General features: G+C 36.6%; 2 protein-coding genes across 5 annotated transcripts in view; one reads left to right on the top strand and one right to left on the bottom strand.

Annotated features, from left to right (window-relative positions):
- Nucleotides 1-861: 861 nt before the first annotated feature.
- Nucleotides 862-6809, top strand: LOC125236984. Its single transcript, XM_048143897.1, has 2 exons — nt 862-1087; nt 5750-6809. The coding sequence occupies exon 2, from the start codon at nt 5754-5756 to the stop codon at nt 6774-6776; it is 1023 nt and encodes a 340-aa protein (XP_047999854.1). The 5' UTR covers nt 862-1087; nt 5750-5753; the 3' UTR covers nt 6777-6809.
- Nucleotides 6810-15464: 8655 nt separating this feature from the next.
- LOC125237179 (deubiquitinase DESI2) overlaps nt 15465-27303 on the bottom strand; it is a 33509-nt gene continuing 21670 nt past the window's right edge. For all 4 annotated transcript variants that reach the window (XM_048144167.1, XM_048144165.1, XM_048144169.1 and 1 more), the window contains 7 exons: nt 22851-22978; nt 21279-21431; nt 20876-20965; nt 20164-20215; nt 19994-20082; nt 18462-18543; nt 15465-16346 (listed from right to left, as the gene is read on the bottom strand). In XM_048144167.1, the coding sequence (XP_048000124.1) occupies nt 18465-18543; nt 19994-20082; nt 20164-20215; nt 20876-20965; nt 21279-21431; nt 22851-22978 (591 nt within the window). In that variant the 3' untranslated portion in view covers nt 15465-16346; nt 18462-18464. The remainder of the gene's footprint in view (nt 16347-18461; nt 18544-19993; nt 20083-20163; nt 20216-20875; nt 20966-21278; nt 21432-22850; nt 22979-27303) is intronic.

A 27303-nucleotide genomic window follows, 5' to 3' on the forward strand; every position in this document is an offset into this window, starting at 1 on the left:
ACGTATTTAATTAAAAGGGATAAAATGGAATCACAGAATCTCTTTTCTTAGCTAATTGACTGTTATTTTTTTAATCAAATATATTGTGTAAAAATATTTTCACAAAAAAATTGTGGACTATGTTTGTGCTGACTATAGAAGTTGTGAGGCTTGAGTGTAAGTATTGCTTAACACTTTCGCTACCAAGAACCCGACTGTCGGGCACACCGCTCGTAGAAGCGTAGCCGATTACATGGGTTTCCCCGTATGTAGCGAAAATGTCGTAGCGCCGCGTAGAGCCCGGTTTCGAAAGTGTTAAACCTATAAGGTACAGCGGGGCAAATCTCGACGGGGGGCAATTGTGATCTATAAACTAATCCATTTACTTATTCCATTATTACACTATGATGCATCCACTGAACACGCCTACCATATATAACCGGTGGACACTCTATTTAATAATGCAAACATTGTAAAACATGGAAAAAATGGACCAGTTACATTTGCCCCCAGTCAAGATTTGCCCCGCTGCCGCTGTACCTTATAGGTCATTTAAATAATAAATAAATTAATAAATATTATAGGACATTCTTACACAAATTGACTGAGGCCCACGGTAGGCTCAAGAAGGCTTGTGTTGTGGGTACTCAGACAACGATATATGTAATATATAAATACTTATATACGTAGAAAACATCCATGACTCAGGAACAAATATCTGTGCTCATCACACAAATAAATACCCATACCGGGATTAGAACCCGGGACCGCGGCGTAGCAGGCAGGGTCACTACCGACTGCGCCAGACCGGTCGCCAAATCATTCATCGTTTCATTTAGGACATCCCCTAACCAATACCTAATTAACTGAATCGTTACTTGTTACTATCCTATTGTTTACAGATGTTCCTACAAGATATTTGTCTTGTACAAGAAACTGTAATATAAACCGTACTCCGCCGCAGTAAGATGTATAAAGTTGACATATGATTACGAAACGTTTATATGGCCCCTGCCCCCCATTAGGGGGTCAAGTTGACTGTATGCAGATGGGTTGTCTTAGCTAATCTGACAGTAGGTACGGAATATCTGAGGAAAACGCACGCTTGGTAAGTTTATTTTTTTTACCTCAATATTTATGACTGTTGAGTAAAATTGCCTTGTTGAAAGAATGTATCGTGTACAAGCAGGGGCCCGTTTCTCGAAAGGTACAAGCCTTGTATTACAAATGTGTTTCCATGACAACCCATACGATTTGACAATTCGCGCACTTGTAATACAAGGCTTGTACCTTTCGAGAAACGGGCCCCTGGGGCCCGATTCTCGAAAGGTACAAGCCTTGTATTACAAGTGTGTTTCCATGACAACCCATACGATTTGACAGTTCGCGCACTTGTAATACAAGGCTTGTACCTTTCGAGAAACGGGCCCCTGGTCTTTGTATTTTGCTATTGATAGGTAAATATAGTACAAATAGATATAAGACAAAGTAATTATTCGTTTGTTGGAAAGTTCCCAAACTTGCAAAATTTTTGCATGTATTACCTATTTGTTAACATTTTATCCATACTAATATTATAAATGGGAAAGTGTGTGTGTCTGTTTGTTTGTCCGTCTTTCACGGCAAAATGGAGCGACGAATCGACGTGATTTTTTAGGTGGAGATAGTTGAAGGGATGGAGAGTGACATAGGCTACTTTTTATCTCTTTCTAACGCGAGCGAAGATTAGTACCTATTGTTGGTAGAGAAAAAGAATAGTTATTTGTTATACAAGGGGGCAAAGTTGTATTTTAACGCCGAGTGTGGAATTGAAAAACGAGCAAGTGAAAGGATCCTATAGTTGAACCACGAGTGGTTCGAGAATAGAATCCTGAACTTGCGAGTTTTTTAACACACGAGAAGTAAAATACATTTGCACCCGAGTGTAACACAAAACTTTTCCCCTCACTGTAGCGAGGAAACTACAACGCAAAAAATGCATTTATCACTGCTTCCAGTAGTTCCCCGGGTGGTAAAACATCTTTATTACTAGATTCACATACTTTTATCAATTTTAAAGCAGTTAATTTGACTTTATTCAAGGTCAAATTACTTTACCCACTAGTGGATAAAATGCGTTTTTACCCGCTGGTATTAAAGGACAAAACACGTGTTTCCGAGCTAGTGAGGGGAAAAGAAATATATTTCAAGAATGGGAACTTTCTACACCTAAGTTTTAGAAAACAAAGTACCTACTTAATTTGTATAAGCTTAGGTGTGTGTAATGTCTATACATACAAGACGAAAAAGAGCTACTGATGCTATTATCAGTAGCTCTTTATTCGTCCGATATATATGTATTTGTAGCCGCTATTGACTACATTTTTATTTTCATTAGAAGAATTTTTGTTTTCAACATTTTGACGACCTACCTGTTTTTTAAAAGCATGAAAATTAAGATTTTAGGATTCATTTAAGATTTTTGTTATTCTAAAAACTATAGATACATACGACTACGAGTATAAACAAATTATCAAGTACTTATTGTTTGTAGGTATTCTGTGCCTAATGTTTATTTGTCGTTATCTCACTTGACCTAACCTCATGAGATCACACGCTCTCCTATTTGTTTCACAACTTACGTAGGTATATAGTTACCTTACCTTACCTAGAATAATCTAAACATTTTAGACGATCGGTCTGGCCTAGCGATAAGAGCGTGCGACTTTCGATCCGGAGGTCGCGGGTTCGAACCCCGGCTTGTAGTACCAATGAGTTTTTCGGGACTTATGTGTGAAATGTCATTTGATATTTGCCAGTTGCTTTTCGGTGCAGGCAAAACATCGTGAGGAAACCGGACTAATCCCAATAAGGCCTAATTACCCTTCGGGTTAGAAGGTCAGATTGCAGTCGCTTTGGTAAAACTAGTGCCTACGCCAAATCTTGGGATTAGTCGTCAAAGCGGACCCCAGGCTCCCATGAGCCGTGGCAAATGCCGGGATAACGCAAGGAGGATGATGATGATGGTCTGGCCTAGCGGATAGTGAGCCTGCCTGCTATGTCGATGGTCTAGGTTCGAATCCCGATAAGGGCATATATTTGTGTGATGAACATATTTGTTCCTAAATCATGGTAGTTTTCTATGTATTCAATCAAATATTTCCCTAGTAGGTGACGCAGTTTTATTGTCGCTTAGTACATTACTCATAGTACAAGTTATGACTAATTGGGACTAGGTCTATCCTTGTAAGATGACCCCTATTTTTTTCTGTATCCCTGAATCTGAATCTTGACCCTACAACTTGACTTTTTGGTTCAACTCGGATACTTAATTAAACTGACATGAAGTCCGCCATTTGTATATTTTATGAACTGTGCAATAAAGTTTAAATAAATAAACACAATGTTGTCGACTATTCGAAGGCCGTAGAAATATGTGACACTCAGACTACGAACAGGTCCGTGTGTCAGATAGTTTTGTTGACTCCGTTGTGTAACATAAATAAATATACAAGAATCGTAGCTAATTTTTTTTATAACCAGTACTCGGACAAGTCATCGCAAAACAATCGCAAGACTGAAATAGAACAAGATCAATAGAGTCGCAATATGTACAATATTATTTAATTATTGTATTTTTGAAATAATTTATTAATTTGGAATAATATTAATAATTTGAAATAACCATAAGCAAATAATTGTATTAATTTAAATTGACATCACAAAAAAATAAGCAAATAATTGTATTAATTAAAATTTTCACCACAAAACTAGTGGACTAAGAGCCCAGGGCCGCCAGACCTTCCTCAAATTCTCAAGGATGAAACTTTGGGCTAATGTAGAGTTCGTATCGACTTTTAACGTCTGCATATTTTCTAGTTCGGCCCATCGGCCATTTTTTTGCTATCGAGTGCTGAAGGTGCAAAAAAAAAGTGCTAACTCGACTCCACTCCACTTTTTTATCCTCTTAGGGGACGAGAATCAAAAAACGCCAAAATCACTTTCATTTTATTTTTATGTATTACCTATGCACCGAGTTTCAACTTTCAAGTTCCTAACTGAAATAAAAATTTGATCCTCATACAAACTCCCATCCCCTTTTTAACCCCCCAAAGACACGAAAATCGAAAAACGCTGAAATTACTTTTCTTCAATTAGTATTTATTATCTTTTTACCAAGTTTCAAGTTCCTAACTCAGAATAAAATTTGGTCCCCATACAAACTGCCATCCCTTTTTTAACCCAAGAAAGGACGAAAATCGAAAAAAGCTGAAATTACTTTTCTTCTACATATATTTACTATCTTTTTACCAAGTTCCTAACTAAAAATAAAATTGGATTCCCATACAAACTGACATCCCGTCTTTAACCCCCTTAGGGGTAACATTTTTCAGGATCGCTTCCAACGTCTAATGTACATTATAAACGTAAACTGCTGTGCAAAATTCAACTTCTTAGGTTTTATAGTTTCGGCTAATTATCTATAATCACAATTTTAGTGATGTTCATAGCGAAACTTTAAGTCGGTCTGGCGGATGGTTGGGTCCATCCAATTGGTCTGGCCGCTTGCAAACGGTCTAGTTATAGTTCCCTGTATATCATATATCAAAATCAGATTTTTTGATAGCTAAAAAATGGCCGATGGGCCGAACTAGAAAATATGCAGACGTTAATCGTCGATACGAACTCTATATTATCCCAAAGTTTCATCCTTGAGAATATGAGGAAGGTCTGGCGGCCTAAGGCTCTTAGTCTATAGGTACTTATTTCAAGCATACCACTTTGACAAATCCATGACAGATATGCGACTAAAAATGTCAAATGTTAAATTATAAAATAAAACTATGGAAACGGATTATATCGCGTATAATGAATTTACAATTCATACCGACGTTTCGAACACTTTACAGCATTCGTGGTCAACGATGAGTAACTATCGCGGTAACCGAAGACAATATTATGTTAAATTATAAATTACGACAATATCAGCTTTAGATAATAATAATCTTAAGTCGCGACTCTATAATATTCTTGTCCTATGCCCATATCTGTTTCTGCGATGACTTGTCCGAGCACTGTTTATAACTAATAAAGATTATAAATTTACCCCTACTATTCTGAAACAAATGAGCTCTAGGTATATTCTACTTAAAACACAGTTGAAAACGTCTCATATATTTTAGAAAATTTTAACTGTTTTTAATTGTCATTTACTAGTTTTTTTTACGCTTAAGTATTAGTTTTTCCCCTTACTACTTAGCTCGGAAACACGTGTTTTGTCCTTTAATACCAGCGGGTAAAAACGCATTTTATCCACTAGTGGGTAAAGTAATTTGACCTTGAATAAAGTCAAATTAACTGCTTTAAAATTGACAAAAGTAGTTGAATCTAGTAATTAAGATGATTTACCACCCGTGGAACTACTTGAAGCAGTGATAAACGCATTTTCTTGCGTTGTAGTTTCCTCGCTATAGTGAGGGGAAAAGTTTTGTGTTACACTCGGGTGCAAATATATTTTACTTCTCGTGTGTTAAAAAACTCGCAAATTCAGGATTCTATTTTAGAACCACTCGCTTTTCGCTCGTGGTTCAATTATAGAATCCTTTCACTTGCTCGTTTTTCAATTCCACACTCGGCGTTAAAATCCAACTTTGCCCCCTTGTATAACAAATAACTATTAACACACCAAACATACCGAGCTATAATAATAGGTATTTTGTGGAGCCTATCCTTAACATCTATAAAGAAACTCACAAAACGAATAATTGACCACATTTATTTTTTATTTCAGCATCATGAAGCTTTTATCTATCCTGCCACTATTTTTAGTTGCTACCACAACAACAGCTTCGCCTATAACCGCTGGAGATACGCAAGTTACCACAAACTCCACAGCGAATGAAGATACGCTTATAATAACAGAAAACTTCTTTCTCGAAACCAACGTCAAATATACTGGACAGCACGATATCGTTAACATTATAGTACCTCTCAACAAAATAAATTTCGAAGATGATGACGAAGAGAGATATAACAATGATATAACGATATTCTTTGTTGAAGCCGATGTAGATGATAAAGGAGAAAGAAAAGATCAGGGATTATACATTTACAAAAATGGTAAAACTAATAAAATACTAGATAATGGAAGGGATGCTACAGCATTAAATGATGACAGTACAAAGGTATACTTTGGTGCATCAGACGGTATTTATATTTACGACGATGCTAATGGTAAAACTAATAAGTATGGAACTCTTACTGATAATATAATCCAGGTAGAAGCCGATAATAAAACAGGCACCGTTTATTTTCTGACGAAGGACCATGAAGTATTTTCTGTTGCTGACGAAGGAAAAAAGAAAAATAAAGTTAATATTAAAGACGTTAGAGAAATGGCCATTGATTATGATAGCAATTTGTTTTATTATGATAGTAACAAAGATTTATACTTGTGTAACCTAAAACATGGTGCTGTGCAGAAAATTGAAGGTATACCAAGTAGAAAGAGTATCAAATTGATAAGGCCAATGTTTGCTCAAGAAGATGGTGTTTTTGCAATTATAGATGATGTTATATATTTGCTAAATGCTGATAGGACTGCAGAGAAAAGTAAAGGAACTCTACGAGTAAAACCAACTGCATACGCACCTGAAGCTACGTTAATACATTACTATGCACTTGAAAAAAAGCTATACGAATTCAATGTGCTAGCTATTATTAGTCCCGAACTTGAGGAATTGAAAGACTTCTTAGATGATAAGAAGAATGAAATACAAAATATCGCTACGAAGTCGAGGAGTTCTTTTGGGTCATAAACTATTACAATTAAATGTATAAATAAATTAAAATGTCTGGTTTTATTTTGCTCAACATTTACTACCCTGTTAGTTTACTCAAGCGCTGGTAGCCTAGCGGTAAGTACGTGCGACTTTCGCTCCGGAGGTCGCGGGTTAGAACCCCGGCTCGCACCAATGAGTTTTTCGGAATTTATGTGCGAAATGTCATTTGATTTAATTATTATCTGTTGAATATTTTTTATGCCAGTCGCTTTTCGGTGAAGGAAAACATCTTGAGGAAACCGGACTTACCGGACTTATTCCAATAAGGTCTTGTTTATCCTTCGGGTTGGAAGGTCAGATGGCATGACTTTCGTAAAAACTAGTGCCTACGCCAAATCTTAGGATTCGTTGTCAAAGCGGACCCCAGGCTCCCATGATCCGTGGTAAACAAATGCCAGGATAACGCGAGGAAGATGATTTACTACCCTGTTATAAAAATAAAATAAAAAAAGCTTTATTTGTTCCACACTACCCTGTTACTTTCATTAAAAAATATATACACGTGTACCACTATCAAGATTTTTTAAATCCACATGTTACAAAGTATATTAAAATAATATGCTTGAAAATTGTTTTTGTTCAGGATCAAATATGTGGATTGAATTTTTTTTCAAGTATCCGAGGTAAATAGGTTTATTCAGTATAACAATGAATAGACGTTTGTAATTTTTGACATGGTTTATTTATTTAAAAATTGTACTATTGCCAATATTTTCTCTTCATGACAACACTGTGAAAAACATTGAATGTTGAGTGAGCGACGATCGCCATCGATACTTTATTTCTGTTAAATTCAGAGAACTTTAAATAATAAAGACTGTTATTTATACAAAATGGCATATAATACCAATATTTAATTATTATAAAAGTAAAATCAAAGGAAATAAACTATAGTCTGACCAAAAAGAGTAGAAATTAAAAAGTGACAACACCCTTTCAAATCAATGTGTGAGTAAACGGGACGACAATACGATGTTGCCAGTTTATTTCTACTTTTTTTTGGTCAGACTGTATATTTGTCGTAAATAATTTAGTATGTCAACAGTCTTTATTATTTACGTTCCTCTAATTACAATTCACATAACAGATTATTATTACTCTAAAAACATCTCGTTACAATGTACTCACAAGTTAAGTAATAATTACCATATTATTATTAATAAAAATAGATTTTTAGTCGCACCCAAATCTACATTAACATGAAATCGAAAAACTTTAATATAACTACATATTTTTAACTTGAAAACATTGTACAAATACATTTCAAGTACATACTTAAGAGAAAATGCATTTATGGCATAATTACCATCACACGTACATATTAATTATAATTTTAGATATAAATGCAAAAAGAACTTGACTACCTGAAATAATTTACATAGGTTAGCACTTATGGATGTACACACTCTCAATTTACACTTCACACTTCTATATTATTTAAGCACACGCCCAAATGCATCATTATTAATTTTACTTAAAACATGAGGTGACATCAGAAGTCAATATTTTTTTTATAACACAACTTCTTAACCCTTTAAATTCATAGTGATGTATAATAATGCATTTTTGACTCTATTGAATACATTTTTTTCAAGGTCATGTCATGTAAAAGGGTTAAAACACAGACATATCATAGGAGTTAACGGCATTACTCGAAGATCATTCGACAACTCGGTTCCCCAAAAAATACTCTCATTGAATATCCTCATTTTGGACCGAAAGTCAATCTTTGACTTGATATATGTTTGTACCAGTTTTAATAATACATTAAGCGCCAGTTGCATCAACCACATTTGACAGACACATCCTCGTCACGCAGCAGACGTCTATGGAACTTCCCATACAATAAAATTTAACGAACGCTTTAACGGTGACAGATGGTTTGATGCAACCGGCCCTAAATATGTCACAATTGTTATAATTTTCATCGATCTTAGTAAATACTTCTGTATGACAACATTTATTTTGTTATAAATTTAAAGCAACATGATGTCCTTCCAATGTCACCCCATTTTAAAGATCTTTATTTCTATCTATTTACCTTTATGTTAGTATATTTTCTGCTATGGAAGATTGTACAGAAAATTAAACCTTATACTACCAAAATAAAATACACAGTACATATTTATAAGCTAACTTTATATTAAAACAAGTTATATTATAACTAAGTTATAAAGAGAAGAAACACATAAAAAATATTTGACAATTTATGGTCTAGATTAAAAGAGGTGTAAAATATTACATGTTTAAAAATAAGTTGGTAAGGTAAAACTAGTGATAAAAAAATCACTAGTTAGTGTTGTTAAAATAAATTAAAAATAACTACGAGGCGCAGAAAAATGCTAAAATGTTTATTATTGTCATGATTAAGAGAATTTACAGTCAATAAAATAAACACATTAAGGCCTGATTTAGACGGCGTGCGAACTCGCAAGCGATTTGTTACATTACGGGCTGTTGAGGTTACATACAATTTTGCACAGTCAAATACCGCAATGTAATAAAACTCGTATGCGAGTTCTCGCACCGTCTAAATGGCCCCAAATCAAGAGACGCGAGTTAAAATAAAAGAAACAGTATAGACCTACAATAAAAGGATTTTCATTTGCTTCCAACCTCTTAAGTTTTCACAATCCAAAAACTGGTTCATCCAAAAAATTCATATTTGTCCCTCCTAGGTACAGATCAATTCACAATAGTTGGCACGAATGGAACGAATGAGTGAATGAAATCGAATGAGTCTCACCCCCTTGTTGATAAACCTTTACAAAAGTTTTCAAGCCGATAAAGTTCGTTTGTCCATTTCCGACGTATTAGCATAGTATAATAATAAAGAGTACTATCGTACAGTATGGCTACTCTTGCTCCCCGCTGAAAGTGCCGCCCACCCCCTCTCGGTTACCTCACAGTTACCGCCTGTCAAAAACGCGAACAGTCGACCTGTCATACTCACTCATACAAGCATAGTACGCGTTCACTTACTCGAGCTTAGACTGTGTGCTAGGAACGCGCCTCTTTCATATATTTGATCGCCAGTGTCCGAGGTGTGGTATTAAGGCCGTTTTCACATTATCCGATCCGATATCGGATGTCGGAAGGATTTCAATAGAAAAAATCCAAGATGGCGCCTGTAATGTATGGGATATCCGTCCGACATCCGATATCGGATCGGATAATGTGAAAACGCACTTAGTGTGATAGAAATGTACTTTTATGAATGGGAGTAAGTGTATACCAATTTGTATAGATATATAATATAGATTAAGGTACTAGTGCAACGAAACTGCGTCTTGTAACACAGGGTTTCCTAGCTCAGGACACAGGGTCGTGATTTTCTGAAAATTAATTTATATAATAAACTTTTTTCATTTTTTTTTTTTTTCATTTTTCAATAAAATAGTGGCTCCTGACAGTTACGACTGTATACCAATGTAGCTGTCACACAATAAAAGTTTCGTTCATTTCAGTCGTACCAGCTTTCGTGAATCAATCTGTATAGATGGCAATACACCAAAAAAAAAACAAAATAAACACTAATGACCGACCGAAATTCCGGTTTCGATGGCTAATAAACAATTACAACTAATTAATAACTAAGTATATTACACAATTCGTATATTTATAAGTCAATCCACTGGCCGACGTTCAGAGTTCCATCATCTTTGGTGCATTTTAATCTTTACTTATACTTTTTTTCACTCATTCCAATGCAACATCCTTTTCAACAATTAAATAATAATGATTTTATATTTCACATTTTACCTTTTTTTCTTCAATATTTTTTTTCTTACACAGAACCGATTCTGTTGATTGATTTTTTATGGCGACTAGCGTTTGTCAAAGGCATCAATTTTATGTCCGTATAAAATGCTTTTGGTTGAATCAACTTTTTCTTGCCTGTTATTGCCATGGTTACGGTCCCCTGAGTCACGCTGGTTTTATGCAAAATTATGCTGCATTTTTCTGGTGTTAACAATCTCTTTCCTTAATTTTCCACCTACAAACATGGAGTACATGCATGCTTGGATAATTTCAGTAGCATAATTTTTCATAAAACCAGCGTGACTCAGGGGACCGTAACCATGGCAATAACAGGCAAGAAAAAGTTGATTCAACCTTTTGCGTCTTTAAACTACGGAAAATTTTACCAGACACACTACAACTGTTTTACGCATTTTCAAGAAATATTTTAAATAGTAACATTTAGTTAACATACTTCCACTTAAATATCTATCCCCAATTTGATCAAGTCTATAAATTTGAAATGCACAAAATAATCCTACAATTAAATATTAAAAAGCCAATCTTTTTGCAAGTTTCCACATGTGTAGAGCCAGTTTACACACGTATCACTTTTTAATTCGCTATATTTTAAGCTATTTGCCAAAAATGACGAATATTCAAAACTTTACCGGTACATAATATAATTCAGTTTTTGGAACACATGAGAATCTTATAAATACATTTCACGTGTGAAAGAACGAATTAGTTTATACCCACGCCTTAAATTTTAATTATAAGTTATTTTATCAACCAAAACTAGATTTTTTCCACGATTATATCCGATGGCACTTCAGCTTCGAACCCATATACTTTTAATCATTAATTTTCAAATAAATTATCACTAAAAACCTCAATAATGTTTTGTATCTGAAGATGAAATCAATAATATATGTATTTTGGTCTTTAGTATTTTTAAATAGAGAAAACGTAGATGTACATATTTAACTTACGAGCCCCAATGCAAATGATATCGTCTAGTCACACTTCAACGTGCGATATTTATTTCCGAAACTGGTGTTTAAACCCAGATTGACTTTGATGATAAATGGAATACACGACACACTAAGCCATTAAAACTAGTTTAATCTTGCGCCGTACAAAATGCCCTAATGTTATATGTTTTAATATAATCATATCATAAAAATAACATATCTAAAGCAAAAAAATACGCCTAGTTCATATTTGAGGCATAATAGGTCGTCTATTTTAAATAAAAATAGTTTAGTAAGATTTATATTATACAATAATATTTTAAATTGAATTAATAATATTATAAGTCGTCTGATATGATATACGGCTACATAAAAAGGTAAATTCTGTAAAAAATATAAACATTCTACAACATTTTTATACCAAAATAGCAAGAGGTAAGTCGGTGCCTGAATCAGTGAGGAAAATTATAATTTCCAGTAACAATAGCGGCAAATCTACGTTCCAAAATATCCAAAGACCTTTTTTTGCCAAGATCTACGGCGCATACAATCATCCAGCATCAACTAAAACACGGAACCGTCTCCTGTTTAAATAAATCTGGCCGTCGAAGAATAACTGCCAAAGAGAAAACAGGATTTTGAGGAGCATCATCAGGAAAAATCGTCATGCAAGAGCAGGAGAACTTATCTAACTATGGCATGACGCGATCAAAATAAACATTTCAGTCGATACCTGAAAGACAGTAATGAAAATAATGGGCTTCGGTTTTCACACCGCTAAACAGAAACCATTACTTACTCAAAAGCAGAAAACTAACAGGTTGAAATTTGCACAAAAGTACAGAAACTGGACTGCCGATCAGTGGCGAAAAATAATATGGAGCGACAAATCCAAATTTGAGGTCATAGTTGGCGATGAACGAAGTAAAGTCATTCAAGAAAAAGGAGATGCATTTCACAAAGACTGTCTTGAACGCAAGGTGTAGTTTCCAGCATCTTTAAATGATTTGGGGCTGTATGTCGGCACAGGGTGTGGGATGTCTGCAATTTATAGATGGAACCGTCAATGCAGAGAAATACAAAAGCATCTTGGAATAGAGTTCACTACCGTCTATAAGAAAGTTTAAGTATATAAATGGATTTACTTTTCAACAAGATGGTGCCTTATGTCATACTGGCAAGACAACGATGGAGTGGCTGAAACAAAAACAAATTCCTACCATATCATGGCCATCCAGCAGTCCAGACTTGTCTCCCATAAAAACTTTGTAGTGGTAAATGAAGAAAAAGTTGCGAAAAGATCCTTCTAAATCCAAAGCTGATTTTAAGGAGAAACTTGTGGGTGTCTGGAATGGAATAACCCCTGAGGAGTATAGACAGTTGGTAGATACAATGCCGCTCCGAATTAAGGCCGTTTTAGATGCAAAAGGTGACGCCACCAAGTGGTAGTTGTTCTTTTCTGCATCGGCTACGTTGAAGACGAACATTTTTGCGAGTGTTACATTTGGTGAAAGTATGTTTTTTTGTTTACTAGTGAGGAAAATTGTTAATTTATGTTTTGAATAAATAAAATATGCATTATAAGCTCTCTTGTTTTTATGTTACATGTTCTACTAATCATCTAATTCATCCTGAATTTTGAGGTCGAAGTTAGGACATAATATTTTTTTCATACTAGACGATATCATTTGCATTGGGGCTCGTATTGAGAGATATACAGATATATTGCAAAATGTTTTTCCATCGTTTTTTGACGGAAACACACGAACGTGTGATGCCATTTCAGCCAGACTCAGTATAAGAAGTATTGACGTTGACTGAACATCACAAATACGAACGTTCCCGAGATAATACGATAGAAACCTATTATGCAATACATCTGTAAGAATATGTATTTTCTACCATATTATTAAGGTTTTATTACTCTTATTTATGATCGTTATTTCATTAAGTTGAGTCGTCAATAGTAGTATTTATTTATATTATTTTTATCGAAAAATGTAAGTATTTTTATACAGATTCAGATTAAGATTTTTCTTTTAACTAATTTCTCCTAGAAAGAGAAGTAACGCCTTTATGACTATATTTTTAGATTTTTACTTTTATTATTAATAACAGATGTGAGCTCTATCTAAAGATAATACGAAGACCTGATTCTTACAAATCCGATTTTTTTCAGTTTCTTCAAGTTTTAGAAAACCTAGCACATTTCATCCTGACGTTTAAAAATATCACAAAAATCCTAAGAACTTTGATGCTCTATAATCTCTGATATCTTTGTATTTTTTCATTAATTAGATAAAGCGACGATGCTTGGTAGAATGAAACCAAAAAAAGTCCAAATTAGTTAAAATCAGGTATTCAATATTTTAGAAAACGCTCATTTGTGTATTACAGCCGAAATATGTGAGTGTGTTTAGTAAAACGTCCCACTTTGTCGGTTACCATTAAGGCGAGATTTAGTTGTATCTTTATATGAATAAACTGACAAAGCGGCTTCATAGCAATCGACAAAGTGGGACGTTTTCCCGTGCACACTCACATATGTTTAACAAGATCAACGGACGGACCACTAAAACTACGTATATTATTAACTATATTAAATATTAACCTTATTTATTTGGATTATATTTGACGTTCCACCGAAAAAGGTACCCTGTCGCTCCAACTCCAAATACTAATGCGACTACAGGGGCCTACTTCATAGGAATGACATTTGTCGCCTGACAGTGACACTTCGCCGTTTAACAAGGAAATATTGACGCTGAGTAACATGTTACTTATTAATTATCAAATCAGAAATAGGCACAAGATTGTCAGTGTCAAGTGGCAATGTCACTATGGTTACATAGCCCACAAGCCAATTCGAAACGCCGCAGAAATATAGTCTGGCTCTGTCGCGCCAATACGCAAGCGCGATAGAGATAGATAGCTACGAAAGAGATATTATCGAGAGCGGTTCTTGAGCGTTTGTACATTCGGCTACGCATTCTATCTGACAGCTTTCATAAAACAACCTGTATGCCACTTACCGACCGCCATAAGGTGCCTTTTACCGTGGAATGTCACGTTAACCCTTAAATGCATAGTGATGTATATGCATCATGCATTTTTGACTCTATTGACAGCATATCCAAATTCGAATTTGAATAAATCTTTGTCAAGGTCATGCATTTACGGGTTAAGGGCGTGGTTACGATATCAAGTGGCATTGGAGTTACAAAGCTTATTTCTTTTAGAGTTTAGGTATTATTATATTTTTATTTGTATGGGTGTAATGTTAAGCTTTGAAAACTTCTAGGTAATATTTATATTTATGATTTTTACAAACAAGGGATAAAATAAGTAATTAATCACATTTCTGTCTCTCTCTATAATTGTATAGTATGAACTGCACTTCAGTGTTATATGTAATTTTGTCATTGGGTACATTTTGACATTTTTTATGGCATATTTTAGTTACTGAACATTTTTATTATGTACAAATGTGACGTCCCATGTCTAAAGGTCCTTGTGATTCTGCAATAGAAATTGTAATTTTAGATGAAAACGTCTTTATTTTAGATAAAGCGTAAGGACCCTTTTATATGGAAAGTCACTAATTTTCAGCAATATACAATCAATCACTAATAACGTGTCGTGCTAAAGCAAAAGGTACCACATTGTCGCTTAAGCCTAAGGACGCACGTAAAAAGACACACGCAAATTTCGTCCTTATGGTAAGCAACAATGTAGGAACGTCGAATGGGTGAATCAACTTTTTCTTGCCTGTTATTGCCTTGGTTACGGTCTCCTGAGTCACGCTAGTTTTATGCAAAATTATGCTACTGAAATTATGTAAGCATGCATGTAGTCCATGTTTGTAGGCAAATTAAGGAAGGGGCTTGTTAACACCAGAAAAATGCACGTTTGCATAGTTTAAGTAGCGTAATTTTGCATAAAACTAGCGTGACTCAGGAGACCGTAACCAAGGCAATAACAGGCAAGAAAAAGTTGATTCACCCAAATATGTTCTTCAGAATGCCGAAAAATATCTCACATTTTCTTATGACACTACAGATAAAAGTATTTTTATTGGTATTAATAGTACTTGTTATTGTAAGTCGATGTACTATGCGAATCTATTTCTTATGCGGAGTTATTTCTAATCCAAAATAATATCTGTAGTAAATCTCTTTTTTCGTACATCGTTAACATATTTATCGCGCGGCCCGCCCTATTTTTATGACGAATATTAGTCGAAATTTTCAAGAGGTGCCCTAATTTGGCACACGCTTATTTTGAAACTATTTTACAGATGGCGCTATCATAGCTCGTTTTTTTTCCCTGGATTCCAACCTTTTAAGCGAAATGTCATAGATAAGAACTCGAGACAGGGGCTAGTTACTATAGCGCCATCTATACAAGCCTTTGTTAGTTGCCAACCCAATGTTCATAATGTACTCTTGTTTCGAGTTGGCTGAAATGGCTGCCACCTGGGTCTGAATGTACTACAGTATACTCGTATAAATCTAGCACTAACAACATGAGATGAGTTCACAGTGGCTAGCCCCGCTCTGCGTTGGTCTTGTCTCAGAGTCGGTCTTACCCCATCTTACCTTAGACTGTACTGTATACTCGTATAAATCTAGTACTAACAACATGAGATGAGAACAGTGGCTAGCCCGGTTCTGCACGTTGGTTGACCCATAGTCGGTCTTATCCCATCTTACCTTAGACTGTACTGTATACTCGTATAAATCTAATACTAACAACATGAGATGAGTTAACAGGATGCCTTTGACAACGCGTAGGGTTAGCCCCGTTCCGCGTTAGCCGCGCACCACGGCATCTGAAAGGATAACAATTTAAAAGTTTTGTAACATAATATTAATATTGGGTTTTCCCAGGAATATCAGAAAACGTCTTGTATTTTTTAATAGTTGTTTGATAGGGCTTATTTGGGGAAATGCGAGTGATAGGGTCGAGTGGAAGAAGAGAGGGGAGGCCTTTGCCCAGCAGTGGGACACTAAAGCAGGCTAAAAAAAAAGAGGCATATTTATTATTATTTCCGGTATAAAATTTCATATTTAAAATTAAAACTAGACTTCAAAGTTTTATTTGTCCATCCGGCAATTTTTTTTAGTTTACCTTGTTACTTCTTCTATATAAAACATAAAAAGAGATATAAGATAATAGTATTAGGTATTTCATACTAACTGTATATACTGATTATTTTACCCTGGACCAGGGGCGGCTCACTCCGCGATCCTTTCGCCGCGCTACAAGTACATGCCGGCGGCCGCGAGTTCGCGGCCCATTCAGTGGCGACGACCTTCGCGCGGCGCAATAGAATTCAATGTCGTCTGCACGCGTGCGGTCCGTTTGTTAATGTAGGTAAGAATTTAGAATGGCGGCGTTTTGTGAACATCAAAGGAGTGAGCCTTCTGTACTTGTACTATTATATATTCTGTGCCTGGACACACAACCTGACAGTTGTTCATGGATAAAGTTATACAGTAACCCCCTATTCATAAACGTACACTAAAGTTATCAAACCGATAAAGTTCGTTTGTCCCTGTCCGACGTATTGGTGTGGTAGAAAAGGACAAAGGAACTTTATCGGTTTGATAACTTTAGTGAATGTTTATGAATAAGAAGATGAGTGCCCCAAAGTACGCCGCCATACTAAAGGTAAAACTGACGTGCGCAAAGTCATATACACAGAACACCCCACTAGAAGCCAAATACAAGCGATATTGTTCGAGACGCAAATCACCAATCCTTGCGGGGTGAGGCGGGCGCGCACGGTGCTGCCATTGGTCGTTTCAAATAATGGCGCGCCTTTATGATTAGCAGTAGGGATGGGAATGGGACATGTCTATTATAGACAATAGTACCGGTACCAATACTGTGGTGAATTTGTTTTGCAACAAATTATAATATTATAATTAAATTATAATATTATAATTAAATTATAATAAGGCCTTTACCCTTCGGGTTGGAAGGTCAGATGGCAGTCGCTTTCATAAAACTAGTGCCTACGCCAAATCTTGGTAGTAGTTTCCAAAGCGGACCCCAGGCTCCCATGAGCCGTGGCGAATGCCGATGCCGGGATAACGCAAGGAGGATGATAATTGTGATAGCATCTCAATAAAAATCATTCTAGTAATAACTAAACTGTGCATTTTTATTTACGTTTACTAAGTTAAATAACCAACTAAATATTCTAAACTAATCATTGAACTAAATACCACTACAGACTCTACAGATTCTAAATAATTATTCACTATTACAAATCTGCTTTCTTTTATATTTCATAAAATGGTAGCACATGGTACGAACGGCAGTACGAAGTTCCCGCAACAGACATAAACTAACATGGCCCCATGCCTAGTCGTTTACGTGAAAGGGATAGCATATCACATTGTTAACTCGGTAAAGAGGGATGGACGCGCCTCGGCGCCGCTCAGCACAACCATATTGACCAGTATAAATGAACTCCGCGGACAATAAACAATATTCAACAAAATAATTAATTTGACTTAACTGTGGAATGTTATTCCATCTTTTTTACATGTAGAAGTGTTAGAAGACTTGCCACACCACTTTATGCTGTAAGAGACCATTGTTTGCAACCAAAATTGATTATTTAAGATTTTTTCCCGAGCGGACACGGACACTGTTAGCGGGTCGTATACTTGGGCGCTACTGATCGGTGTCGCACGCGTTCAAACTTTTATAAACCTGATTTGTCGTATGCTTGGTGACCGCGAGTCGCCCTGTAAGGGCCATCTTGTTGTATTGATCTGTGGTCATATATGAATAAGGTTGTCTCACTATATTTTGTAATAGTTTCCTGCTTTTAGTTTCCGGCCTTTAATCTTAATGCCCTATTTGAACAGTGTTTCTGGCTACACAATAACTGTGCAAAGTACTGTTAACAGCATAATATCGTGTTACTTACGTGCTATTGCGGCGTGTTAGGGGAGGAGGAACGCGAATGCGCGGCCAGCGACTGCTGAAGGGCGGCCGGCGTCAGCCATTCTCTGTAAGTAAACGCTCCTGTCGGTGAGTAAGGCTGCCAGAGCTCAACGAGGGTGCGGTGTGCTGGCGGCGGAAGGACCTAACTAATTTGTTCGGTCTATTGTCTTTTGAGTCGTCGGAAACCCGAACCCTCCTTAGAACTTGTACACTCCTTTTTTCTGTGTACTTAACACAGCAAAAGGGTGTATACAAGTTTGTAATGGGTTGGCAACGCGCATGTGACACTCCTTGAGTTGCAGGCGTCCATAGGTTACGGTGACCGCTTTCCATCAGGCGGACCGTATGCTTGTTTGCCACCGACGTAGTATAAAAAAAACTGTCATATATTGATCTCATTGAAGTGAGACTTCTAATGCGACTACGAACTGACAGCGATAAACGTTTAACGCTCACTGACAGCGTTAAGCGTGTAACGCTCAGTGTTGCCAACTCGAATTTTGAAATACCCCTTCCTATTTTCATTTCCACATTACAAAGTTTCACTTCTTCCGCGCTGAGGGACTCAACGCTCTATTTTTTTAACAAACAATACATTATATTGTCTTCGGCTACCGCGATAGTTACTCATGAAATAAAACTATGGAAACGGATTAAATCACGTATAATGAATTTAAAATTCATCCCGACGTTTCGAACTCTTTACAGCGTTCGTGGTCAACGGGTGACTGAGGAAAAAAAAATTACAATGTGCAAAAGCTGCACATACAAGAAATATTAACGAACCATGACCACAAATAATATAGATTTTTAAGGCAGGTTCACACACTATTAATAAAGCTAGTTATACAATATTCAAAAAAGTTCACCATTACTATGTTAAAAAATAACTAACCAATTAATCTACACAAAATTGACAAAAACAAACTTCCTCAAATTTTTTTTTCCTCAGTCACCCGTTGACCACGAACGCTGTAAAGAGTTCGAAACGTCGGGATGAATTTTAAATTCATTATACGCGATTTAATCCGTTTCCATAGTTTTATTTCATAAACAATACATTAATATTTTTATTTGGTTTCGTTCCACCTAAATATCATAGTGACATTGTTTTTATTTGTCCAAAATTTTATAACAGTTAAAAATGTATTGGTTAAAAAAAATTGGTGAAAATTGAGTATCGGTTAAAACATTCATGCAATTCAAATAGTCAGAGATCAGTTTAAAAAATCGACAGAATTCGACGTAACAAAACAATCGAATTTTAGATTCACATGTTTAAACCATTTGTTATGCTGTTTAGTAAAACGTCCCACTTTGTCGCTTGCCATAGAGACGAGATTTGCTTGTATCTTTATATGAATAAACTGACAAAGCGGCTTTATAGCAATCGACAAAGTAGGAAATGGGCTTACTCTTGGCCACAGACTAGCCAAAGGCAAAGACGTGGCCTACGATGGAGTGAGCTCGCCCAGAATCATAAAATAGAATATAATATTTAAGAAGAACACATACTTGGGCAGACACCGCTGTAGGAAAGGAACGCACGAGCTCACATACGCCAGTCTGTTCACCCAAGCCGGTATCGGTTTGTCGCAAAGCGCCTGTAATCAAAACATTTTCAATAAAACTGGGTATCAAATAAAATTATGGTATGATAAAGTAATGATTATCCAAAAACATACCAAACAGAATGCCGATGTGAAATGATTACAATTGTTGTTCATAAGGTGGTATCTGAAAAGAAAATAAATCATTATTATTATTATAACATTATTTTACCTACATAGAAATCTGTGGAGAAATACTACTAACTTCATTTTGTTTTGTACACACTCCATATTCATTCTGTTTTGATTGGCCATGTTTTTTTTAAATAAAGACTGATCGGCGAATGGCCCTAGCCACACGTATTACAAGTGCGCGAACTGTCAAATCGTATGGGTTGTCATGGAAACACACTTGTAATACAAGGCCTTGTAACTTTCGAGAAACGGGCGCCGGGCGGTTTAGCACAACTTGCGTTGTCACGCGTCCATACATCAAGCGCGACTTCAAGTATGGACGCGCGGACGAGAGCGCAAGTTGTGCTTGACCGCCTGATGGAAAGTGAAGACAGTCTAACGGCCCAGCCACGACATTGGGCTAAGCGCGACAGCGGTGAGCGGCGGCCATACATTGGAGCGAGACACAGCGATGGGACTTTTCATTCGCACGTAAGATGGAGCTCACCGATTCAGTAACAGCCTACTCGCGCTTGCTTTAAATTAGACAGACCGAGTACTTTACAAAAGAAAAGTAAGATTTGTTCTTAAAAACCATCATTACGAGTATAAGTAGACTTCTTATTCTACTTTATCATAAAGAAACAAAATAACGGGCATGTTCTAAACTTACCTGTCACCTCGAAATTGTTTCCCTAGTTCCGCCACCAGTCGTCTGACTTCTTCTTCGCTGAAGCTTGTATATCCTATGTGTACACTTTGCCTGTGAGAAAAAGGTTATAAATATTACAAAATATCATAGTTTGGGCTGTTGTGTTTAGTGTCCGGCGCAACCGGTAATCCGGCAGGATCCAACACTTTCACCATTCACCATTTTGTGTTCTGATCTGACCGGATTTGCAATGCCTAGTTGTGATGATTTTGTTATAATGGGATGCCAGGCTAGATTGCATGTCACAGACTATAGCCCTATGTGTTAATTGTTCTGTATGTTACAGTATGTGGCGTACTCAAATGTTACAACCTGTTAGAATAATATGTTACACGCTTTGTCTCCTATGTTACAGATTACTTACCGGAACCGGAACTGCTCGCCTAGCTCTCTCTCGTCTCGTGGTGAGATCTCGAATACGCCCGTGAAGGCATACGGATGTCCGCCATACGCCCATTCTGAGCCGTGCACTTGGACTCCGCTGTGGAATACGCCCACCCCCGCTCCGGCCGTGTACCTGAGGGTTTATATTGTGTTTTAATCATAGCCGGAAAAAATGTCAAGGGTATTAAGCAGGATCAAAAAAAACTTATATGCCATCTAAAACATCTAGTCTAGAGCGCTTTTACAATCTATATTTTCAATTTTACAAGAGTAGAATCTGACCAACCTAAGTTGGCAACGATTTCGGTAGCCTCGCTTGCGCAAAGATAAGTAGACGTCATAATTTTATTGAAGGTTGACGTTTAAAAAAAAAATTTGCACCGGCAGGGGCTGTTAAAATCACTGCCGAGTTAGCTTGGTTGACTAACTTATCTATGAATATAAAGAGTCTTTTGGTAATGCTAGTATTAATAAAAGGGATAGAAAATATTTAGTATTTATATTATAATTAATGTAAATACTGAATATATGAATCAATTTGACCACATTACATGTCACTGAACTGGTACAGAAATAAGTTTTATTCTAAGGAACGTCATTAAGTTTCTTTGTAAATCAACTAAATTTTAACTAGTAAAAAAACTATTTTCTGAGTTTCATGGTTATGTTACAGTAATTTTGAATGCATACGAATAAACTTTTTTACGAAAAAATACTCGCTGTTTTGCATATGTATAATCATTCAATTTTACGTTTTTGTTTGTTTGTAAGTACTCCGAATAATAATAGAATGACGTAAGTCTGCGTACGACAATAAGACAATGAAAGAGCGCTAACTAATCATAAGTTGATGTTGTAAATTGACGTAGATAACGTAAAAACGAAACGATTTCTAATTATTTGGAACTGTGACGTCAAAAAAGATTTTTTTTATGAATTTAATAACATACGTAACACGTACACAAACATTTTGTATATTGGGTCTCTTTGGCAATGGACACTTTGAACACGAAAACAACTTAATAAATAGTTTGTAGTTATTTTACAAATATTAATTAGATGTTTACACGATGGAAACATCAAGCACAGTCCGTACAACGGTGTCGAAAACAGTCCGATTATACCGTTCCACGGTTCCATTGCCATTGGTGGTTCAGAATAGATGAGTGCTTACTAGTTGGTTCAATACATGTCGTAGACATTCAGCACGACGGCGGTCTGACCGGGCCGTGGCGCCTGAAGTGAAAGCACGACATCGACATCGATCACAGTCCAACCAACAGTCTCGAGAACAATCCTATTATACCGTTCTACTTTTCCATTACTATCAGGGTTTCAGCGACAAATGCTTACCAGTTGGTCCAATATTATGACGTAGACATTGAGCATAACGGGGATCTGTCCGGGCCGCGACGACTGCTGCTCCACGCGTCGTAACTTGCACGAACATCGTGTATCTTTCCAAATTTCACTGTCTCGATAACAGTCCGATTGTACCGCTCCACGGTTCCATTTCCCTTGGTAGTTCAGATTAGATAAATTAAGTGCTCACCAGTTGGTCCAATACATATCGTAGACATTGAGCACGACGGCGGTCTGTCCTGGCCGCGGAGCCTGCTGCTCTGCGCGCCGCGACAGGAGCGACATGCAGGACGGGAACATCGGGCACAGTCCGCACAACTGCAATAGAATATAGTGTGTTAATAACGTTGAAGAGAAAACACGAGTGGTATCCCAGACTAGGGTCTTTTGAGCGTCTAGTCGGCACTAAAATACATCTACAGTGTGACTGACAAAAGTAGAAATTAAAAAATTAATATATGTAGTGTCGTCCCTTTCAAATCAATGTATGTAGCCTTCATAAAAGAACTTAGTCGCCGACTTGGGGATTGAGGCTGCGATCCACGTTCCGAGTCGTATCTGGTGCAAAAGAATCCATTGCTAATAACTTAGCGTGGAAATTCTGCTGGTGTAATGGGAACCTTTGGGCCCGATACGACTCGGACGAGTTCTAGTTAGATTATGTGTATGTTACTGTTACAATAACCACATATGGGTAAATGACGAAAAAAAATGTATAAAAAAACCGGCCAAGAGCGTGTCGGGCCACGCTCAGTGTAGGGTTCCGTAGTTTTCCGTATTTTTCTCAAAAACTACTGAACCTATCAAGTTCAAAATAAATTTCCTAGAAAGTTTTTATATAGTTCTACTTTTGTGATTTTTTTCATATTTTTTAAACGTATGGTTCAAAAGTTAGAGGGGGGGGGGACGCACTTTTTCCTTTAGGAGCGATTATTTCCGAAAATATTAATATTATCAAAAAACGATCTTAGTAAACCCTTATTCATTTTTAAATACCTATCCAACAATATATCACACGTTGGTGTAAGGAGGTTGGTTGATGGAAACAACTTGTCTCTTTGAAGTATGATTTAATACTGGAATATGAGCCTTAACCTACGGAATATATAGAGAGTTACATGAATCACAGCCACGTGCTGTGTAACTTGTAATCGATACTTTAATTCTTTCGGATAATCGTCGTAGTTATACAGTGGGTCTATGGATGTAACTAAGTTAGATGGTAGATTACACTGTTTACCGTAGACCAATTCGAAAGGGGTGAACTTTGTTTCAGAATGTACTGATGTGTTGTAAGCGAAACTCCAAAATGGAAGCCATTCGCTCCAAGCTTCGGGGTGATTATCGGTCTGTATGCGTAAAAACGCACCTAAGTGTTTGTGGGAATTTTCTAAAGATCCAATTGATTGGTGATGATAAGCTGTAGAGTTAATTTGATTAATTTTTAATATTTTACATACCTCTTTCATCGTTGCGGAAATAAATTCGGTGCCTCTGTCGGTTGCTATGGTGTTCGGTATGCCATGTTGTAGAATGAAATTGTTTACAAAACATTTGGCAACTGCTGTGGAAGTTTTAGAGACAAGGGGATACGCACAAACATATTTAGATAATTCGCATTGTATCGTAAGAATATATGAATTATTATAACTATCCTTATCTAGAGGGCCCACTATATCTAGAAATATTTTTTCAAACGCGGTATGCGCTGTTGTAGTCACTACCATAGGTTATTTTATGTGAACCGTATATTTTTGGCGCTGGCATTTTTCACACTTACTTATGAACTGCTTTATATCGCTTTGAAGTCCAGGCCAGTAATAGTACTTTTTGATGTTATTATACATTCTCCTAGCACCCGCGTGGCCACTCGTGGGTAAAAGGTGAAAATCATTGAGTATGACTCTTTTATCGTCCTTGTCGTTTATTCGTTTCACTTTATTCAATATAGTTAGTCGTGGTCCGGACCAGTTTACCATATTTTTTATTTCACTTACTAACTTTTTGACAAATATGTCATTGTTTTCATTTTTAATAAAATAAATCTCATCTACATTAATTTCCTTACAAAAGTCACAAAGTTCTCTCACAAAAGCGGCTCGCGTCAGTTGTGATGGAGATACTTGTTTTATATAAATAGTCTTGTTTTCTTTACTGTAACTTAATGTTTTACTCTCGCGATTTATTAGTTTCTTTCTTTTTAACTTGTCTATACTTTTTATATCTAAAAATCTCAATTCAACGGAATCTTTCGGTTTGTTATGTGTTGCTACAACTCTTGGTTGATCAGACCTGTCGTCAGTAGAAACCATATCAACCCGAGATACCGCATCCATCCTCCTTCTCTGAGCTCTAGTTATCACGTTGATCACCTGTTCATTCATCTCTTTCAACTCTTCTGACGTAATACGTATCCTGGCAAGGTCGCCATGTAAGGAGGTTGGTTGATGGAAACAACTTGTCTCTTTGAAGTATGATTTAATACTGGAATATGAGCCTTAACCTACGGAATATATAGAGAGTTACATGAATCATAATACACTTAAGCATCTATACACTACATTGGGGTTGGAATGAATAAAAATATCAGCCCCCACTTTACATGTAGGGGGGGTACCCTAATAAAACATTTTTTTCTATTTTTTATTTTTGCACTTTGTTGGCGTGATTGATATACATATTGGTACCAAATTTCAGCTTTCTAGTGCTTACGGTTACTGAGATTATCCGCGGACGGACGGACGGACGGACGGACGGACGGACGGACGGACGGACAGACAGACATGGCGAAACTATAAGGGTTCCTAGTTGACTACGGAACCCTAAAAAGGGGCGACAGGGCGACACTATAATTTTGCCGCTTTTTGATTTCTAGTATTTCTACTCTTCTTTGCCAAGCTTAAATAATAATAAGTACCTTAGTAGACACTGACGCTCGGAAGGCGCTAGTGTGGGATAACTCTAAAAAACAACCAGTCACTGTCTAAAACTTTTTATTGTACTTCTTGTCATTTGCATTAGTAACAAAGACTTCTCTAGACCTTTAAAATGAGCCTGAATTTTTTGGTTACCTTCAACTGTATCATCAGCTCAGCTCTATTTTATTGCATTAAATGCATTCTGATCGTATTTACGTAAATACTCAAATTTTAACTCAATTAGATATTGGGGAATGGTTCTAGTTCACATTACAACATTTGAAGCACACATTCACACATGGTTATTTACTGATACACAAAAATACGCAGTGAAGCTAAATGAAAGTGAATAAAACATCCACAGATTTCTAAATATGTAATCCCAACTGTCAGGACCAAACCATAGCGCTTTTGTGAGTGCTTGTAAGCGTGCATACTTTATATACAACATTTTTTATTAAGTTGATATTAATTTTATGTGGTTGAACCTACTCGTATATTAAAAGTTTTTTAATGCAACCTATAACTTCACCCCGCTGAACAGTTAAAAAGGCTCAGTAATTAACTGTAAAAAAAATATATACTTATAAGGACATTCTTACACAGATTGACTTGTCCCACGGGTAAGCTCAAGAAGGCTTGTGTTGTAAGGCTTGTGCCGTTTCGTTCGTTGATCGGAGCGCTCCGATCTCGTTCAATCGCTCCCGTGAACTAGTTCGCTCTTTTAGGTCTTTGCTCATTTAGTTCAGCCAGACCAGCGATCACTGCGGTCGGAAAGATCAGAACGAATGGGACCGAATAGTGTCAAAATTATACGAATAGTCCACAGATAGTAACATTCCGGGCCGAAAGGTTGTAAGTAACCGAAGTTTAATATGAAAACTTGACTTTTTTTGTTGCTCTGCTAAGTAGCTCTCGCTCTCGGTCGGCGCAGTCACACATTCGTTCTCGATCCAAACCGCTCGCGCCCGCCGATCCTATACTGAACTAAATGAGCAAAGACCGATTCTCAGACCACGGAAAGATTCAGTTCATTTCGGTCATTGATGGGATTTTATTCCTAACAGTTCATAGTTCGTGAACGACACAAGCCTATGTTGTACCCACTCAGACAACTATATATATAATATACAAAATGCTTATATACATAGAAAACATCCATAACTCAGGAACAAATATCTGTGCTCACACAAATAAATGCCCTTACCGGGATTTGTAAGAACCTGTGTTCCAAGTATGTTTCGAAATCGCCAACTTATTTTAGCTTAGTATGGCGGTATGACTAACCTATTCCATTAGGTACATAGGCACTAATGCATATACCTAACTTCACTGTAAACTAAAACTGAATCGTATTGTCTATATGCAGTCACATAGAAACAAGAGTTCATTGACCATAACAACTGACCATTGTAATACAAAATAATACAAGAATTCTATGAAACCAGTTCAGCTTAATAGCTCTAATAAGGAAGAATATTTGCTATTTTTAGGTCGAACGCAGATTAAGCGCTGTTAGTGGGAAGACTTCGTAATTATTTATGGCCATTGGATACACTTGAGTTTTCATTTAAAATTACCCCTGAATCGCCTGTATTGGTTATAATTAGGGATGTACCGACTATTGATTTGGCCGAATAGGGCGACTACCGACTAGTCGGCGCTTGGGTGTCGTTTCGTTTCGTCTAAATTCACATTTTGAATGTCACTTATGGTCGTTCGTTC

Source organism: Leguminivora glycinivorella, chromosome 20, assembly GCF_023078275.1.
Source record: "Leguminivora glycinivorella isolate SPB_JAAS2020 chromosome 20, LegGlyc_1.1, whole genome shotgun sequence".
Lineage (NCBI taxonomy): Eukaryota > Metazoa > Arthropoda > Insecta > Lepidoptera > Tortricidae > Leguminivora > Leguminivora glycinivorella.